This window comes from Gymnoscopelus braueri (assembly GCF_963280865.1).
Source record: "Gymnoscopelus braueri genome assembly, chromosome: 18".
In the NCBI taxonomy this organism is placed as follows: Eukaryota; Metazoa; Chordata; class Actinopteri; order Myctophiformes; family Myctophidae; genus Gymnoscopelus; species Gymnoscopelus braueri.
In genome coordinates, this window is record NC_137618.1 from 34,564,794 (window position 1) to 34,586,239 (window position 21,446).

Consider the following 21,446-nt stretch of genomic DNA (forward strand, 5'->3'; position numbering starts at 1 on the left):
ATATAAAATATAATACCAATTGGTATTATTGAAGAGGAGAAATAATTTGTGAATTTGAAAAAGTTTGTCTTCGCTCCAAACAGACATTTTGAGAAGTGACTTTGTAAATTGCAGAGGGTGTACCAATACATTTGAGTTTAGAAATAATCTGTCCTATCCTATACACTGACTGATCTTAAATTAGCCTTTAATAAGTGCCTGCCCTGTCATAACCTGAGAAGAGTTTATAATGTGACTCCAGGAGATTTTTTTTGGATTGATTGAATACTTTATTAACAGCAATTTGTACAGAGGAACGGTTTACAAAGATTGTTAAAAGGATAACACAAAAAAGGGGGCATGTTTCCATTGTGGTCCTGTGTATTCAATTAATTAAGACATTTAAAGACATACAATTATATACAATAATAAACAAGACATACCGGTAATCAACACTAGTAGCAATGTGAACGTATATGTACAGTAAACATTGGGGGTGGGGGGAGGACAGAGCTTAAATTTGTCAAAAGAAAGGATGGGTTTGCCCAAGGACAACATTGAGAAAAACTCATATCTATTGAAAGAAAAGGAGCTTGGGTGAGAGGGATTTGCTTTTGTATCACTACCAATTCCATGAATGCTTGAGGAATTATGCATTTGTCACTAGAGGGCAACATTGCTCTGAAGTTTCAAAAATATCTCCATAATGGTCTGGTATCATGTCTCCCATTCAAAATTGATTTGTTGATGACACTTCATGTTATCCTGATAAGATATGTGGTTAGTTTCTCAGGTCGTCACTCCAAAAATCAAGACAATGTTTTCTTGCTTCAGTCTAGCCTGGTCATGGTTGAATGGCAACATGTTCTGCACTGGCTTGCTCTCATTTAAGAATACTACTTCCTTTGGCTGCTTTGTGGATAAATTTAGCAACATCTGTGAAATGGTCTCCCTGTGAGGCTCCTTACACAGAGGTTTGATTGTGCTGCCTTCATTTTTGGCATCTGTTTTGCATTTTACATTTCCTTACAGAGCAATCTGAAGCCTCTCTCATACGTCTATGGTCTCAGAGTAGAGCAGCTGTGGGATCCCCCTCCCTCACATTGGTCTTCATTGAACATAGTTTGACCATCTTTTGTTTCAGTAAGGACACTTGACTGGCCATTTTGTCTAGTTAAATGCCTCACTGTTCAATTAGAGCTGCAGGGTTGAAATTGTGCCCTGCATGCTCAGTGTCCGACCTGCAGATGGATTCATACATAGGCTACACATCTTTATAGACTTTAGCTTTGCTTGCCGTTTTTCTCCCAATCTACATGTCTTACCATGGCATCCTTATTATTGGCCCTTAATGAAATAAAATGCCTTCTGTCTGTCTGTCTGTCTGTCTGGCACGCACAGTCGCACATGCACGCACGCACAGTCGCACACAGTCTTATAATCTCATTCTCTTCTCACATTCAGTTATTGTGTAGTGCATCACTATCAGCTGTGTCTGTAAAGTTGTTCCTTCTCCAATTCAGTTAATCCAGACACGATATTTGTCATTGTCAGAATGCTCATTCATTATGCTTTGGCCTGATGACAGCCTGTAGCTACTATTGTTTATTATGTACTGTAGGCCCTGTCACACATTATTGTGAGAACATAATAGGTGTATTGTTCAAACTTGTATTGTTCAAACAAGTGGGGTGGCAGTGCCTCAGGAGGTATAGCAGCCGACTTGGAATTGGAAGGTTCACAGTTCATTCTCTAACGGCTCCTGATGAGGAGGTTTGTGCCTTCCTCTGTTAGCTTCTGCCATCAGTGTGTGAGAATGGATGAATGTAATGCACATTGTAAAGCGCTTTTGGAGAAAGGCAATAAAGTGCAGCATTTACCATTTTTTAACACCAGTTACATGGACATTCAAACTATATCTGAAGATAAATGCTATAATGCCATAATGTATGATATTATGGAATAATACTCTACACTATATTTTTATGTCATAGCTATGCACATATAAATGATATGGATAGCCTGTGATACACTGATGGTTAGTCCACATTTGTTTGTGGGTAATTTTGGCCCCAGAGAGTCAAATAACCTATACTCCCAGCAGGCTCCATGGAAGGAGCCCCATGGGAGTGTCATCCTCTGCCTCCCATCCCCATTTCTTCTGTAAATATATCTAGAATTGCTTTAAGTGTTGTTGCTGATATATAATTTATTGTATGTTTTTATGAATTGAGTACAAAGGACCACAATGGAAACAAGCCCTGGGGCTTTCTTTGTTATCCTTTTAGCATAGCTTTTTGTAAGGGTACTGCCTACTGTTTCCTAAACTTGCTAATAAAATATTCAATCAATCAATCAAACAAACTGTGATTTGTTTCTGCTGCTGGTTTGTTGAGCTGAAGCTGTAATAGCTGGAAACAATATTTTCTGAAATGTGAGAATTCCAAATACTTGTCCAATAACGGTTTGTGCCTTGTGAAAAATACTGCAAAAAATAATACTATAACACGGCTATGGTGGTTATAACAGGGCTGGATCTATGGGCCTGTAATATCTGCTACTCCATCTCCAGTCCCCATTGAATCTAGCATAGTTGATAAAGAAGTTGAGCATGTGAATGCCAACTTAACTGGAACATCTAGTGGTCCTATAGAGGCTATGAGCTCAGTCATCTGTGTTTTGTGTCCCTATAATGTGTCCAGTCAGCCAACCTCTGCTATGACATACGCCCGGCCCTATTGAATCAGACGAGACTGAATCAAACCAGTGTGCATCTGGACTGGAGAACCTCTGGATCCTCTCCAACGCACTGCTTGCTGATGTAATCTTCTTCTGTGTAATAATGAGGACCCCACCCTGTCAGGGTATGATATCAGATTTCAGATCCCAACATAATTATGTTGTAGAGCAGGGGTCTTCAACGTTTTTCAGGCCAAGGACCCCCTAGCCGAGAGAGAGATGAAGCAGGGACCCCCACTACCTTGTGTTGCAGATTTATTTTATTTTTATGTATATGTTCATAGACTTGTTTGACATAACCTTTTCTATTAAATATGTTGGATTCATGTTCATGTGTATTTTCAGACAATTAACCTCTCAAACCCTCAATGTTTAGTCAACTTAGCAGTTGGCTCTGTACTTGGTCTGCTCTTTTCCCCTCTACACCAACTCTGAAAATAGCCGATCTACAAGCTCACAAATTCACAATGAGGCGTTGTGAGCTTGTAGATCTGCTATTTTTTGGCTAATGTTTCCCATCACACAAAGATTTGGCGGACCCCCTGTAGTTACTTTGAGGACCCCCTGCCCATGTTGTAGATGTAGATGATTGAAACACTGCATGTCAGTGACAAACTTCACCAAGTTGTGTTTAGCCTACTGAATAACTTGAAGAAATGTGCACGCCGTGCCAACGGAGGCACCGCCGCACCGTGCTGTTGTTTGCGGATTTTGGCTCACTGTGATTGATTGCCTCCCACTCCCCCCCCCTCAATATTGAACTCAAACTACCACAATGCAACATAGAAAACTATCGTCTCCTTAGCGACGGCTTTTGGCACACGCCCTAACAGCCAGGAGGCTTGCCTCTGAAAGACAGTGTTGCCATGTCCGCTTATTATAAGCGACTTTGGGCCTCCTTTTCTGTGAAGTCGCTTGTAAAAATTGGTAGTTACGGGTTGCGTTTTTTTTGGGCTTGTTTCTAAAGTGTAGTTGTTTATTTTGGGCTATTGTTTCCTAATGTCGTTCAAACCAGTGGTTCTCAAACATTTTCATGTCAAGGACCCCCAAATTGATATGTATGTGTCTCACATCTGACCCCCATCTGAAAATATGTTATGCCAGGGACCAAGGGATACAAGATTTGTGTTTTAAAAATGTTTCAAAACTATTCCAAATGTTTCACATTTACTTCAGGATTTTTTTTTAAAGTAGCAGATCTACAAGCTTACAACGCAGAGTCGTGTCACGTTGTGAACCGCGGCTTACAAATAGCCGCGGTTTAAAGGGCTCATGTCATGTAGCCTAGTCCAGTGGTTCTCAACCAGTGGTCCGGGGACGGTGGACCACCAGTGGTCCTTGAGGGGGTTAGGTGGTCCCCTCCCCAGCTAAATGATAAAGAGTTGGCAACCAAATGGACCCTTATATCTTTAACTCTTGAGAGTGTAAAATGAAACCAAATGGCATTTGGTCACTTACGGATCCATTTGGTTTCGTTTTACACTCAGAGTTAAATTACTGTTAAACATCTGCATCACTTATTTTACAAGAACTCATAGTCATACACAATTAGAGAAGAAACAATCTAAGTTTTGGGTTTGAGAGGCTACATCTCATCCAACGGTGGTCCGTGGCTCAAATGAATACATAATGGGGTGGACCTTGATATGAAAAGGGTTGAAAACCACTGGCCTAATAGTCGCTTCTTTTGGGCTTGTTTTCATAGACCAGTGGTTGCTTAATTCTCTCTGAAAACCTGGCAACACTGTCTGAAAGGGCTCATTGTGGGGAGGGATGTGATTGTGTGCGATGTGTGTGTGTGTGTGTGTGTGTGTACTGTTACTGTGGACCCCTTGACTAGCTAGTCAGCAGTGGAGGGATTAGCTAGCCTCACTCACAGACGGGTAGGGGGGGATTCAGGGATTGCTAAGCCTGAATCATGCACACCGTCATTATCACCAACTGGGAGTGGAGCCGAAATTGTGCAAGAAGATACGGATAACAAGACAAGGACACGTTTGATTTGGTCGAGTCAAGTTTGCAAGAAAGTCCCCCCCCCCCTCATTCGGCTCTGAAAATGCTCCACGGGGGGGTTCCCCTCTTCTTGGACCCCGTCGCATTATCCTGCTGCTTTTTCCACACACATGTGCTTTATGTTGAAGTGACCAAGAGGGGATAAACAGGAGAACGTCGTCCCCCAGGGGGCATTTAAACGGGATATTTTCGTTTCGACTTGCCCGAGATTTTCCCCCAAGTAACCGGAGGAGGAAAGTTTGACTTGGTTGAAAGAAGACGCGCAGGAGAGGAGCTGGAACACAAGCTGAGAACATGGGGAACGCAGGGAGTATGGACCAACACAGCGACTTCAGGGGCCACAATATGCCTCTGAAACTCCCCATGCCGGAGCCTGGCGAACTGGAGGAGAGATTTGCCATCGTTTTGGTAAGAAACGCGTTTAACGGTGATGTGCGACCTGACTGAATGCTTTCCTGGTGGTCATTTAACTTGTTTTACCAACTCTTTGTTCCTTCCCACCATGCTTGAATGCCCTGGGAGGATGGGACAGCTGTGTGTGTAGGCAGTGGTGGAAGAAGTATACTCGCATGTTTTACTTAAGTAGAAGTATCAATTCTGCACTGTAGAAATACTCCGTTACAAGTACAAGTCTGGTGTTCAGACTTTACTTTAGTAAAATACAAAAGTATTGGCATTAAAATGTTCTTAAAGTACCAAAAGTAAAGGTACTCATTGCGCAGAAGGTCCCATTTCACAAGTTTTCCAAAGTATTATAAAAAGGTATACAAATCTTTTGAAAATAGCTATACAAATCTTTTGAAAATAGCTAATCTACAAGCTCATAACGAGCTTGTAGATTGGCTATTTTCAAATGGCCAAAGAGTATATATAGGTCTGAAGTGGTTTCGTAAAAATAATCAAAATCTACAACGTAACTAGTGTTTTCAAATAACTATAGTGGAGTAAAAAGTACGATATTTGCCTCTGAGATGTAGTGGAGTATAAGTAAAATTAGAAATACTCCAGTAAAGTAAAAAAAAAACTTCGATTATACTTAAGTACAGTACTTGAGTAAATGCACTTAGTTACTTTCCACCACTGGCTGTGTGTAGGTTGGACTTGCGTCCTAAAAAAACGCCTGTACTTTTGTTGTTCCTAAGTTTTTCCTGGTTTTTCGAGAAGCAGATGAAACGTAGGAGTTGTCACTCCCCCCCCCCCCCCCCCCCCCCACACACACACACACACACACACACGACAACAGAGCTAGCTGACACATTTCTTCTGCCTTTTGATCTTCATCAAAGCAGTGGCGCAAATTGAATCCCACCACCAATCAAATCGAGCCATTTTTAGACTCAACAAGTTAGTTAGCCTTTCTGTTTTGCCGTGTTATTATATTTAGCAGCAGAGCCTTTTGTGGTCTACCATAGCCATTTGACTTTAATATTGGGGGGAAAAAAACACTAAGAGATCCATGTTGGGGGTTGTCCATTAGAAAATGTTTGCACAGTAGCAGTGTGGCCTAAAACACACATAGGCCCAGCCACAATTATTCTTCTGTAGCCTACATTTCAAGTGTAACCACATGCATTCCCTGAAAGCAACACCTGTAGTCTGTTGCTAATTATTGGTTTTACTGCGTGCCTTCCCCACTGTTTGAATGCAGACACTGGCTCACTGCTAAAGCTTTTCTAATGCTCAGCATCCCAGTTATTTTGAAACATCAGACGCATCCTGTCCCATCAACAGTAGAGGTGTATATTGATATTAAGTGTAATTGAATGCTCATCATCCCAGATATTTAGAACCAAAAGCCATCTAACTTGTTTACAGGTTGTGATGTTATGTGTGGATTAAATGGTTGTGACACAAACTTAAAGATAGCGTAGACTACTGTTATGGTTGAGAAAGACGTCAGGCAGACGTCACATTAGATATGAAATTGGACACTGACAAGACTCAACTTAGATTTTTAAGTGAAAACAACAACAACAAAAACAATGCCATTAAGCATTCACCATTATGCAGCAGTGTCTTTATCTTTATTGAGATTGGCAACCAGTTTGTCAGCTAATAGTGGAACACATGATCGTGGGAGTATTTTTTTGCAACATCCATATTTTGTTTTAAGCCTATAGATGTACTGTGAATGACAAATGGCAACTTCTTGCTGTACTTTTAGGACAGCCGTTCCTAGTCACCTGAATGAAGATGTAAATGACACACTGTTGCAGGCAGGCAGTAATGGCAAGAGTATGTGAGGGCAATAATGTGGGTCAGCAACACATGACAGGCTTGTAGACGTGTGACTTGGCTGCAGAAAAGTACAAAGATTATTATTCCCTGTCAGAGTGTTGATCCTTTTTATGGCACAGAGCTAGCTTTGTTTTCATAAGAGAAGTGCAGTGGTTCTTAGTGACAAAAACATTTCAGCCTGGAAGCCTGACTGGCTTCCAACCTGGATATTTTGTTGTTGTTGGTGGGAGTCAAATCACTGATTTGTGTCTAATGCTTAATTTATGCTCCATGGTATGACAGTGTAGCATGCCAAAAATAGCCAAACTACTAGTTCAAAACTTGTTTGCAATACATTGTGAGCTTGTAGACGGCTATTTCCGGTGCGACACAGTCGTGCAACAAAGTATAAATCAATCTTAATTTTTCCAATTGGGATGTCATTTCTGCAGATACTGTATGCTGATGTATACAATTCTGTGTTGGAGGCAGCAGATTTGTGAGGTTAGGCAGGGATGATGTACCACTCTTATGTGAATTGGGACTTCTACTGTGTCTTCTTTCAGCATCACCTGCTTCCTACAATCGGGGGAATTTATTTGTTGCCTGCAGGAAATACACATGAGATCTAACGAATAAAGTCTTGTTGGTGAAGGTCATTCGCAGCACGCGCACAGACAGAAGTTAGGTCAAGGTCACTACCTGTATATGGCTGGATAAGAAGATGAGGTTTATTGTGGTGGGCCAGCTGTCAGAATGACCAGCCTTGTATCATGTGAGAAGTCACTCCCACCATCCCTCTGCTAATGATGGATGCAAACCCTTTAGCATTAGGAGAATTTAGTGCTGTAATCACAGCACTTAGTGTTTACTGCCTTTTATATCCTGATGCGTGTCTGCCATGCCTTATGGCTACTGACTACATTGATCGCTTCTGTGTGTGGCAGGCATGGTTCTAGTGACCTTTTGGAGTCACTTTAGTTGGAAAGGATAATAATGATTAGAGAGAGATGCCCTGTCAGACCTCTTGGACATGAGCGTAGCTTGGATGTCATATCAGTCACAACACTGTGATGATGAAGCTGTTGCTTGATAAAAAACTAGTGTGACTGGCTGATGGGGTCCATGTCTGTGATTACTGTGAGTTTCCTTTCACCAAGTCTTTGGTCAACTCATTCCTCATATTGTATCCTAATGGTGGTCATTATTACGTTATTACAAATTCTCTAAGATCAAATTCCACGTTTCTGCCTTTCTCTTTCAGCAAAGTCAGGTAACATGTTTGTTTGCCTATCTCTTTTAGCTGAGGGTTTGTAATATAGTTGGCCCCTCTCCCTTCCACATCTCCCCTGGCCAGAGGTGAGGGAATAGCAACAGTACTGTTGAAACAGTAAAGATGCCACCCTGAATATGTTTGATCAACAGCCTAGCTCTGGATCATGGTATGGAACCATTTGGATTAAAGACTTGTACTGTATGTGACCACATGAAAGCACTGACCTCTATGTAGACTCTGTAATTTCTAGCAAGGACACATAACTTCTGGTCCATGTTGTGCTATGAAAAAACACCACCTTCAAGCCACTGACTCATGACTTTTAAGAAAACCCTCAAGGATGTAGACACTGCGTCTGTGAAGGCACAGCGGCATTAGGCCCTCTGGATTTAGGTGCTTTCATTACGCAGCAGTATTAGCTGTCTTTGTTTCGGTAAGCCCATGCAGTTAAAATGGACTGCTCTGTAACAGCATTATCGAGTTACGCTAATTCACACTGTACTGGTTGGACATACATTAAGTGTGCAGGGAAGAATTTAAGTGGATCAGATGTTTACATATATTTCTTTTGTATGAGAGTGTGTAACCGCCACTCCTCACAAGTGTTGACTTGAATATGATTTGCTCACGTTCAAGTCAACTTGAAAGCATTCCAACTCCAACACACCTAGCTCTGAATGGGATTTACAGTATGCTTATGCTACCATAGTTTAGCAACAATTGCAAGACATGCTGCTTTTTTGCAAGTGTTATGGGGTGGTCCAGTTTGATTACCAGGCTCAACTTTTATTTGTACTCATCAGATGCTGTGACGTGTCACTGAACTGAAATTCGCAACACCAATTGAAAAATCATAAAACGTCAAAGCTTGCTGCTGGGTGAATCTGCTGTTCCTACTAAATGAATAGCTCCCATTGAAGAGTCTGTTTTCAGAATCCCTTGGGCCATAGCCGACAATCACACTAGACATAGGTTAATTGTAATACAAGGCTGCTGCCATAAGACAAGATATTTCACATGTGATATGACCTTGACCATGAAGTGACTAGTGAAGAATGATTAGAGCCAAATTATCTTTGTTTAAGCTACTGACTGGATATCTTCCAGACCAATACGTAAACTTAATCTCTCACTCAGCATTTTTGTAATGTTATATGTTCTCTGTGTGCCCAAGGAGTGCTGTCTCTTCAGTGTTCCCATCTCATTTAGTCTAGCACAGTCTAGCACAGCAAACCTGTAGATCTGCTATTTTCGGCAAAGCTGTTTGGTCTAGAGAGAAAAAGAGCAGAAGGTACAGAGCCAAAGGTCAAGTTTACTAAGTATTGATGGTTTAAGTGGTTAAATGTCTGAAAATCCAAATGAACATGAATCACCTTTATAAATAGAAAAGATAATTTGTAAACAAAAAACATTAATTTTACACAACACTGATGCAAGTGTTGTCAAACAAGCCTATGACGCTATCTATGAAAAAGTTTAATCTGCTATATAATATATAGTGGGGTCCCTACTTCATCTCTCTCTCAGCTAAGGGGTCATTGGCCTAAAACATTGAAGACCCCTGTTCTAGCACAATAGATCTAGCTTTTCAAAAACGTCTTGTCTTGGTATACTGAAGGCTTAGCTACATTTTCCCATGTAACACTAAAGGGCAAAATGGCAGCATGTGTTTTTTCTTGGAAGCATGTTTGCAGGCTTGCACCGCACTAGTGGTTGCCATAGCATCTGTGACATGTGTACTGTGCAGCTACAAGGTAAATAATTAGTTGGGTTGCAGTTGAATAGTGAGAGGGAAATTAACGTGTTGTTGGACAACCTTACTAAGGCTGCTTACTTAGTGTACACAATGCTGATAGTCCAGAGAAGGTAGCAATACCTTTTGGTTGTTCATGCCGATGTCCTCCTACCTAGATCAATGTTACTGTTGCCCAATCAATAATGCAACACAACTATCACTTAGCAAACCATTGAATAGAATATTGACTAACCTTCGAAGCAGCTTTTATATGCATACCAGTTATGACAAGTGATTGGAAGATTCTCCATCTATGTGAGTCACATGTAACGGGTTAGTCGACATGCATCACACTGGAGCACAGGAAGATGACTGTGTGCAACAAGAATGTGGCCTAGGCCTCACGACTGCTCCTCTGCCTCAGTTAACCATTGAGCTCTCATGGAAATAAATTGTACCCACATCGAGGAAGTCATGCATCTGATTTGAGAAGCGCGGAATCTGCTGAGTGCCATGACTTTGCTGTCAGTGAGGCAGAGATGTTTGTGGCCATTGCTCGTTTAAATGCCATATGGGGATCGTAGGCTTAGCTGTTGTTATAGCTGCGCTTCCTAATAGTTTGCCTGGATTACATCTAAGCTGCTTTGTTTAAAGGCTGCCAAAGGACCATCACAGAGCTGCTATTATTTAGGCTGTGAGACACTGTATTTGAAATCAACTTCCTGGACCTGTCACTCATGGTCTTTATGTTCAGATATTGCCTTGTTTGTCCCATTGGGAGACCCATGTTGGCTTCCCTTTTTTGTTTGGTTTTCTTTTGTAGTGTACCATGTCCTCAGTCCACCCTGAGTCCTGTAAACTAAGAATAAAGATATGTGGTGATTGGGAACGAAGGTAAAGAGCCTTGCAAATTGTCAGGCCTAGCATTTTTCGAATGTTCATACTCATGGTGACTCTTCTTCATTAAAAAGCAGAACAATGGCTGCTCTCTGGGGAGCAGAGTGAGGACAGTAGACGCTGCATCCCGTGCAGCAGGCCAGGGGAACAGAGCTGCTCTTTTATTCTTTGGAGAGTCCAAGACAGAGCCTGGCACCACACCCAGACCCAGCAGGCCGCGAGAAGCCCCCACCATGACCGTGTGTGTGTGTGTGTGTGTGTGTGTGGCTGTACTCGCACACGCACATGTGCATCTATGCCTAGCTGTGGGCATGAGTGTTTCTGGGGTTTGATTGACTGGTGATCAGAAGCAACATTTTGTTTGAGCTACGGGATGTTCCCATACCAATTAACCAGAATTTAGCATAAACTGCTTGAAGAGAGAGTCTTGATCCAGTAATGGGCACACTGGCCTATCCAGCCCCTCTCAAAAGGGATGTGGAGGTGCTGTGGAGATGTGTGATGATGGGCTTACTAGATTTTCAGGCCGCCTTGCAGCCTATATTGAGCTGATCAGAGCAATGGTCACCGAGTTATGGCCATTTGAAATGTTAGACAGTACACTGCTGTAACACTGCTATAGTGTTACAGCAGTGTGGGGCTATAGTGCCCCATATGTGTGCAATTTTGTTTTCGTTTTGGTGTGACTATTGTCATGGAAGATCCCTGATCAGCATTTGTGCCATGTTTTATTGAGGATTGGAATAATGGTGTACCTGTGGCCCCCGGAGTACCCTGACATGGCCCCATGACTATTGTCATAGTCCCTGGGGGGGCACACGTGGCCCCTGGTGTGACTGTCATGGCAGTGTTTGTGCCAAGTTTGGTTCAGATTGGAGCAACAGTGTACCTGTTAACATCTCCATGAAATAAGGGTGTCAACAGTTAATAGCATAGTCCTAAAACCCGGAAGTGAGTTTGCAATGGGTTCATCAGACTTCCTAATGCAGTGAAGCATCATTCAATCATATGTTTTTGTTTCACCATTTCCACTCAATTCTCTCTCCACACAATTCCTCCTTGTAATGGGGGAAAACGGATTTCTTGCCGTCATCCAGTTCCCTGTTCTTTTTTTAACCAAAGCCTTTATATTTTCCTATATATATATTTCGCTCCCAGACATGGACACACTCTTGATGACGTCAACAAGCATGTTGAACTTGAGCAACACTTCAACAGCGACTCATTGACAGTGTAGCTGAACACGCTTGGTTGATATGTAGCTGTTGTTGCTGCTAGTGTGAATGCTGCATAAGAGTTTCACATGCTCTATGACAGATTACATCCGTTAATATCTCAACCGTGAAGTTTTAATGCTGTTATGTGCTTTTTTCCCTATGTATATTAATAGCCTGTGTGGTAAGTAAAAAATAAATCATAAAACATGTGTTGATTTGTGGAGATTATCTTGTTGAACAAACCATTAATATCATAAGCCTTCACTACAGAGCTTATTTTTGGAATTAATCCAAAACACTGGAAAAATCACATTGAAAATATGGTTTGGCCTACAAAAAGACTGTCTGTCTTACAGCTTGGAATGAGAATGTCTGAGATACCTTTTTTAATTTCTCATGCTTGGCTAGCTTCCATACAACTGTGTTTGACCTGGACCCTTGATTGGGTTCTGGATGAACAATCTCAGTGTGACAGACAGCCCTGTTTCAGTTACAGACTAGTAGGACTTCTTTCGTGATGTCAATCAATGCCAAATTAGATATTGGCTAAATAACAAATGAAAAGTTCCACAATTTCCAAACAAAACCCTTCCCTAAGTTTTTTTGATAAGTCAGGACAATAGCCTTTATTTCTCTATGCAGCCTTTGACTTGGCCAGTACCATCTCTGCTGTGGGTCTTCTTGTGTGGGTCTTTGCTGTGTAAGTAACAGGTGTAGCATGACGTAGCCTGCACAAGGCCAACCCTGGTGCCCTTCTGTTGGTCCCAGCCAGGTTCCAGTGTGAACCAGCAGGATCAGCACAAGGACAACACAATAGGAAGCGAGAGTCACAAATGGGAGCACTGCCCCTCTGGTGATATGCATTATGGTCCGGCTCTGTGCAGGATCCAAGGTGACAGCTGTACTATAAAATGTAATTGTTTGGCCCAAGTGTTGTGGAAGAGAGGGTGTTTTGTGACGTACCGAATTGCTTTATGTTCATGGTGTTATAAACTTGAGCAGAGAAGCAGACAAACATAAGCTGCTTTCTGCTTTCTCATTTGTTTGAACACTGGAAAATGTCTGGGGAATCAGGTCGGGACATTGTCCGGTGTTGGCCTTTCACACACGTAGCATGCAACGGGAGAATGTACGTTTCAGATGCGTTCACACATGAAGGTAAATAGCCCGTTTGATAAGGTGAGGGCCGGGCGGGGTCTGGGTAGTATACGCATAGTCGCACACATCTGCTACTCCCACTTAAATATAACTGCGTGAGGGATACTTCCTTCCACAGAACATGACGGATACATTGAATTGCTTGACATGCGGTCTCCCTTTGATGCACCCATACAAAACACAAACGAAAATGTTTTACTACTCCCTCTTCAAGCAGTTTATGCTAATAGTATGCCTAATGTAGACAACGAGCTACAACCTACTTTTCATCAAAACGAGCCGTCCTCCAAGCCGTAAGAATAACATTGGTCTCTATGTACAGGCGGGTGCACAGACACTGCTGTAGCTCGTTGTGTACAATTACTAAAGAGTCGTTTATGTTTTGTTTCGCTTATGAGCCATGTCATGGAAGTTTGATCGGTGAATATTTCCAACTCAAACGCTAATAAAAGCTGAATGAAACTGTCGGACATTACAATCGGACATTACCCCCGACTTAACTCAAGGGTCCTGCCAGCATAAAGTCCATTGCATGTCCGATCCTACTGAGCCGGAATGTTGCGTTCATACATACAGCCCCTCCGTTTAAAGTCTGGAAAACTTCCATAATACAGTGCATGTGTAAAAGTGACTTTATAGTGAGTTAGCCTTCAAAAGCGTCATGCTGACGATGAGCGTGTACTTAGTGGTGCCAGTGGCTGCCTTATCTTCTTGCTTTTCTTTTGTTGTCTTGTTTCACTTCAAGGCCTTGTGCTGTATCAAGGATGTTTACATTTTGATATTCAAGTAACATGAAGTACCAATTAAGTCCTTATCACAGCCTCTTGCTGTACTGCAGAGCTCCGTATGCTGGATAGTAGGGAGTGGAGGACAGCGATCCAGGAGTTCCGAGCTAGTGTCGACTAGTCCGCACTCTCACATCATCGCATTGCATCAAAATACTCCCACCTGGGGACTGAAGAACCATCAGCCTTTAGACTTCTAGGCAGCCTCTGCCACCCATATTTGCTTAACATGATTCCACAGAGTTGCTGCCTATTGGACAAGGCTATATACTATTAAAGTTAGGCTATATACTATAAAGTTAGTAGACTTTGTCCATCCTTGGCCTTTTTGCAATCTTGTTAACCAGACACATAAAAGTGTGCAGGCCTGTGTCTGCTCTACCTTTTCTGGTCGAACTGAAATATTTCAGCGTTCTTTTTTTCTCACTTTCGTTTTTTATTGGGGTGTCATAACAGCACATCATCAACACAATACAGAAAGTATACACAAAATTTAAATGAACAATTGATGGTTGTCTGGAAATTTCTGTATTCACACTAGAGTTATAAGAATAGTTTTACAACTGCATTAACATTCTCCCAATATAGCCTTATATTCTTAAATTCCAGAAAATATGCAAGTGATCAGCCTCCATGCTCCCACTCCACCTCCAGCAGTGTTATTGTGCAGCAAGTTGCTTGCCTTTATTTTGGGTATTATGAAAAAAACTTTCATAAAGTAGTCTCTTAACTGTATCTAAAACAAAATGTTATCGAGACCATAATAATTTGGCTTATATTGCAGATCGAGTGAGTTAAGAAAACTTCTTATTGTTTTTTCATCAGCTGATGGTGGTTTGGAATATAGTTTATTATAGGCCTAGTACTTTTCCAATATTCTTGCGAGCTCAACTGGCTCATGTAAATTGATTGTTTTGAGGGTCCCTTATTTTATGAATTGTATTGGAGGCCTGCAGTTTAAGCAGGCGTCTGGCCAGAAGTCTAGTTGCTTTTGGACCTGATTCATAATAAGTCTGCTTCACAAATCTTGCCCTTTTTCTATATCTCCCCTGAGGATCTGATCTATCTTCCTCCTTGTTTCCTTAATTTGTTGTAATACCAACTGATCCTCTGTGTTTTTATGTTTAGTTTTTTCTCCTGTTCTCTCAGTTCTTCTACACTGTGATTGTATGTGGCTAGCTGGGCCTTTTTGTGATGATGTCAGGGTGATTCATACCATCTCCCACATTATTACAGGGTCCACATCCCCATTATCATTCTCTCCTTTAATAATTTCCCTTAATATCTGTTATACATTTATTATTCAAAATACCCACTTTGACCCACAATACAGTATATATACATATTGTATCTGCCAGGCTGGACCGTACGGCCACAAGCCGGAGACTATGTTTTTGCCTCTATTCGTCTGTCTGTCCGTCTGTGATTCGCTAATCTCCGGTGCCCTTGGACCGATTGGCGTGAAACTTTGCACGCACACTCCCAGTTGGCCATGGTGGCGCTATAACAAGGTTATACGTTAACGTTTTGGCCGATATGTTTTAACCGTAGGTCGTATAGTCAAACTTTGTTTTCTGGATTCCTTGGATCATTACATCATTACAACTCCCTATTTGTGCCAGACTAGATTTTACCCCATTTTGTGTTTTCTTCAAAACACACATTTTGCTAGTAATACAAATTTTGTTTAATTTCTCATTTCTGTTGCAGGCACCTGCAGTTCAAAGGGCATCAGTAATTGTTGGCCTTTTCTGGCATTATTTAGATGGCACAGTGAAGGGTGACAGGAAACAGGGAGGGTCTTTAAGAAGTATAACTGGAGCTGCCAAGACCAGCCCAGAGGCAATGATGTAGCAAGAAACAGCATTGACAGCTCTAGGCAAATCAAGTGTCTGGGCTGCTGTCTGCTACCATATAATATGATAGGGGATAATCATCTGATATCCCCAAACAACCGTTCAGCTCACTTAAGTGTTTTCCCGACACAAAACTGGGAGATATGGTTTATTTAATCATTGTTTGCACAAAGTTGAGGCCTTTTGTTGTTTATATATTTAAGTAGGTCATGCTATTAAAGCATCTTTTTCTTTTCATAGATGTGATCCTAACACCCCAAATGTTAATGAGTGTGACTCAATAACATGTTATTGTTAAGCTAGAACCATTCACATATAGGACATTTCAAACTCATTGTCATTGATCTTGTCACTTGCCAGATGTTTTTCTTTCACAAAAGGTTTGTGTTTCTGTTCATGATACTTTTATCTTTTTTCTTTAAAAAAACTACTTTTTTTTTTTTTACCACTAAACAAATGTTTTAGACTTAAATCAAGATTTTATCATTTGTTTTGTGGTACACTGAGTGCTCAGATTTAGTCATAATACATGTAGTAACATGACAATAATGCAATTAGTCACAAGACTTACATAGACTAGGCTGCATCTTATATTCTTCTTTTTTTTTGCAGACACATTCCAGTTGGTATCAAAGCTTTGACTTCTGTGACTGTAGCACTGTATTTTGAGATGACGTAGTAAATAGTAATTGGTTGACGGTTAGCATTCAGGTAACCTTATTTACAGTGAGTTTTGTTGTTTCACTTTCACCATAAGATAATTTGTTGTGATGAGCAGTTATGTCTCCTATATCCAACTAATGGCACTGTTTATGACTTAAGTTCTGTGACTTGTTCACTTCAAACATTGCCTCATAGATTATTGAAGTAAACCGATGATTTCATTCCGTAGCCCACTGCATTTAGACTTCCCTTGAACCATTGTTTATCCGGAGATACAAACTCTTTTCCCCCCGAATTCATATTGTTTTGTTCCCTGGAATTGGGACATGGACTCCACCTCTGACTCTCACACACTTTCGCAACCCAACATCTGGCCTGGCTATGAAGACCCGTCCCTGTGTGCATACAGGCCTATCACTTGTTTTATTTGGACAACTTCTGCTTCTCCCAAACCCACTCAACAACATGGCTGGTATTTGAGTATGTTTAGTATGCAAGGCGTCTTATATGAAACCAAAGTAATTTCATCCACACTTTGATAATTGCAGACACCATGTAAAGTGTTTGCCAAGAGGGAAATTTACTTCTAATTATGGACAGTTGAACTCTTCAGAGCGGCTGTAATGTCTTTTCATGGCATAGATATCCCATCCTCTATCTGTTTCAGAATTAGAATTGATTTGGGGGATGGAAGAGAGAGATTGAGCTCAACGTGTGAACTCGCCATTTGTTCCGCAGACATGCAATTGAAACAGCTTTACTAACATAAACCCTACTGTCCTGACTGAGGCCGCCGTGATAGGCCTGTGAGCCAGGGGGTGGGCAGGGGGTCCCGGGGGGATTACAAAGTTAATCTGAGGACAGACAAGGGACACCTGTGCCCCCACAGAAAGCCAAGGATTATGGAAGCACGCCCTGCTAATGAGTGGAGGACGTTTGCTTTGGCTTGCACACGCACAGGCGCATGGGGCTGTCCCACTCGTAGCCCCTCTCACCCTGATGTGTGCACCCGCCCACTTACAGTGGATATGGAGGCTTTAGAGGGGTATATTAGGTATGGGCCGGAGGCTAGTTCTATTTGGTCATTTTTTTAAAGGCCATTTCTTATCCTTGCCCCCCTCAGCAGCGTAGGGGGGATAAAGAAATGGTATGGAGCCAAGTAGTGGGGATTACCAGTGGGCCACAAATCGCTGTCATGTGAGGGCGGTAGTTACATGGTTTCTTTTGTGTTCTCTTGGTTATCAGATTGTTAGTATGCCCAGAGATGTGCTTTACAAACATAGAAACTATTATAACATAGCCGGAAGTAGTAACCTCATTATTTCTGTGTAAATGTACCCTTGAGGCGGTAACTGACGCAGCCAGTCTTTGAAAGAGAACAGCACACCAACTTGTCATTTCTACAATATTGAGCAACTTTTCAAATGCTGTCGTGACTAGTCGTCAATACCTGGAACAGTCGGGTTTATTTTCTTGTCGTGGCATGCGTGTGTAATTTTGATTACTCCAGCCTGGTTTAGGAGCTTACAACCTAAGGGGATTTGATTTGTCAGGCGGTCACAAGTTTTACCGACTTTTTACCTTGTTTCAGTTTTCAGATTACTTTCCTTACAAAACTTGAGAAGTGTTGGTGCTGAGTGGAGCTCAAGCCAGTTAGATGTGTTGGCGATCTCATGAGACAACGATGGAACAGAGTAATGTGAGAGGGGCAAACAGGCAGTCTGACAAGGAGCCCAGTCTGCCCCCTTTCCCAGACTTCTTCCTGGCTTTGCGTCTGTCTGAGTTGGCTCTCTGGATTTGCAACAGCTGAACTTAAAACATTCGGACGGCTACGGAGTTCAAGCCACCAACGTTTTGTCTGTCTTTGCTACAGTAAAACAGCTCGGTTGTGTGATGTCAGATTTGTAGGGTAGATATTAAGCATTCTGCCTATAGGCAGAATGCTTAATATCTACCCTACAAATCTGACATCAGGCGGAAAATACTGATAATTAATTCTTAGACCACAACATAGCTCTTACGATCCAGTGTGAAGGAATGCCGCCATGCAAGAGTTGGCTTATTTATGTCTTTTATTCAGGTGCTGGAGAAGTAACAGGGTACATGGGAGAAGGGGGGGAGGTTGCATGAGTGCTTCTCACTCACATGGATCTACCATGTTGATTTTACCTGTGGAAGTTTCCTCTCTATGTGAGCCTGTCAACAGACTGGCCATGGCTTTTATTAAAAAAAAAGCTCCTGTCTCTCCCTGAACCCCCCAAACCTGTGATGTAACAATAAAGTTGATTCTGATTTATTCGGATTCTGTAATGGAACTCCCCAGCTCAATCCCAGCTCTGAAAGAAGATCTGAGAGGAGGTGGGTGGGATGGAGGTGATGTTTTGGATTTAATCCTTCCCATTGTGTATAACAGTTGTGCATGGGTCTGTCAGTGTGATCCAGTGTGGCTGTTGTAGACATGCTGTTGCTCTGGTAAAACATTGTCTTCAGGGAGTCAGGGACTGTATAATTGTGGCTACTGCAATGGTACAACACACATTCAACATGTAGTGGTTTGCAAGCGGTTTGATGTCTGGCATGCAGTTTTATTGCGAATTGGCTAGTGGTAGTCATCTTTGCTTTTATGGATTGTTTAAGGCCTGTTCATACTCATGTTTTAGATATTGCAGAACAGTCTTCTTAGACTCACAATTAGACTAATTTATACAACTGCGTCGATCTGTGAAAAATGTTTTTTGGCATAAAGTATAAATTAGCCTAGGTTTTAGACATTGACATTGGTTGAGGTTATGTCAAGGTTTCTCACGCCGTTTCCGCTCTTGTGTCAAGACCAGCTGAGCTAGGCCATATCATGTGGGCTATCTATTTGCTTTTCTAACCAGCTGTGCTGTGAAGGCCATTTCTCTACAGCCCTCCTGGGAGATGGTGGGTGGGTGGAGGGCTTTGAGCCAACCGTCTGTTTCTGCTCCCTTTGTGACTCATGCTGCATAATGAGAGGCTAACTGCGTGGTCTCTTTTAGGTCCTCTGCTTATTCCTGGGACCAGTGGCCCGATCTGAAGAGATTGGCAAAGTTGAATCGATACCATTAGCATCTATTTAAGTTTTTTAAGGGCTCTGTAACCAATGTAGTCTATGGCGATTGCTGTAGTGATTTTTTGCCCATATGGATACGTAGGCCTAGTCCATGAAGGAATGTTTTGGGGGAGTCTGTATGTTTCATTTAGTTGTAGCCCGGTCTGAAGATCATGGGGTTTTGGGGTTTGCAAGAGTACTTTGGTCATTAAAATATTGAAAAGAGTCCCTCCCCATAATAAATCCTTTTTCTCAGTGGTCCATTGTCAATTATGTTCGCAAACCATTAGATTAGACTGGATGTAACCTTTGTGATAGGATCAACTTTCGTTTGGAGATCGACCGCTAGAGCTTTAGGGACATTATAATAATTATAATCTTTGAACTCCTTAGCAGTCTTTATGAACACTAAAACCAGCGTGGTAAGATTTAATACATCCCAACTTCGGTTAGGAATTTGCCTCAGCGTGCTCAAGACAGAACAACAAGTACATCGACCACATCATAACATAACTAAAAAACACACATGACCCCATTATAAGGTGCCTCCTAGTGAGGTTGCACCGCCCAAGGAGAGTCTGTTCGCTTAAAGGGGTATTTAGACAAAAGACCTAGTACTGTAGTGTTTGTGGGAACAAACATATTTACCACTGTACTTTACCAGGGGAAAGCCACTTTTCTGGTACAGGGTAGTACAACAACTGACTAGTAGCCAAGACATAATCTGCAGCCAAGACATAATCTGCAGCCACACCTTAAAAGAGAATGCACCTAGTGATAAAAATATTTTTGGATTATGTCTGTCAACTACAGTACCATGTTAAATTGATGTGATTTGTATGCCAATTAGCTACAAAGCTAATTATTCAGGTAAATAACCAGTTAAGCAGATTTGGCTAATCTCCTTGAATATTAACATACCAGAGTAAATCCAGTTGTCCTTACCTTACCTGCCATTTTTTCACGCATCATATCAACACTGTAATTAGTATGCCGTTTCCTAATGACCCTAGTAAGTTGTGTGTGTGTGTGGTCTGCCATTCCTTGTGTCAGGCACCGGGGTCAGGTGTTAGTGAAAACAGCCACTCCATTAATAACAACACCCCCCCCCCCCCCCCCACACACACACACGGTGGTTATAGACCGAGGGTAACCCAAATTCAGCATGCTGAGTGCTTGTCACAGTTCATTAGCAATATGAAGGCTGGTAGAAGTGGTGCTTTCTTTGCTTTAGTTGGATCGTCACCAGCCCTGAGCAGCCAATCAGCAACCCACCTAACCACCCAGCCTGCAGGAACATAGCACCACAAACACATTTGTCCCTAGGCCAGAGGAGGGCCACCGACCTCCAAAGATAACAAAGCAGCTGCCAGCTGGTCATAAAATTGACTTTCATTAATGTGTTAACCTCATTTAATGTACTGTAAGTGTATCACCCCTTGGCCAATATGCTGTAATGTCCTGCGTCTGCTTCTGTGTCTCTGTCACTTTTAGAGCGACTGGGTACTCAAATTGTGTTGAGTGTATGTATGCAAAGGGGGCACTAACGCTTATTTGTTTTTGTACAAACCTTGTATGTCTATTTTATATTGTTGTTTTGTTATTTGCCATTTTCTATTTAGTAACTGCAATTCATGGTAGCTTGTACACAAAACAATTTTACCTACTCTTTTACACCTGTAAACTTGTGAAGTGACAATAAAATTGAAGAAAAAATGAAAGTTGTCTGGTTAGTGGCCAGACTGAGTCAATAGAGCCCCACTGGCTCCCAATTCCCTGCAGTCAGCAGAGCAGCATTCAGCCCGACATGCAGCATCTACTGAATACTGATGCTATGC

At 41.8% G+C, this 21,446-nt stretch overlaps 1 protein-coding gene across 3 annotated transcripts in view; it reads left to right on the forward strand.

Moving 5' to 3' along the window:
* Positions 1 to 4,522: 4,522 nt before the first annotated feature.
* The window catches only part of fmnl2a (formin-like 2a), a 67,713-nt gene continuing 50,789 nt past the window's right edge, over positions 4,523 to 21,446 (forward strand). For all 3 annotated transcript variants that reach the window (XM_080413107.1, XM_080413108.1, XM_080413106.1), the window contains exon 1: positions 4,523 to 5,139. In XM_080413107.1, coding sequence (XP_080269233.1) covers positions 5,026 to 5,139 — 114 coding nt within the window. In that variant the 5' untranslated portion in view covers positions 4,523 to 5,025. The remainder of the gene's footprint in view (positions 5,140 to 21,446) is intronic.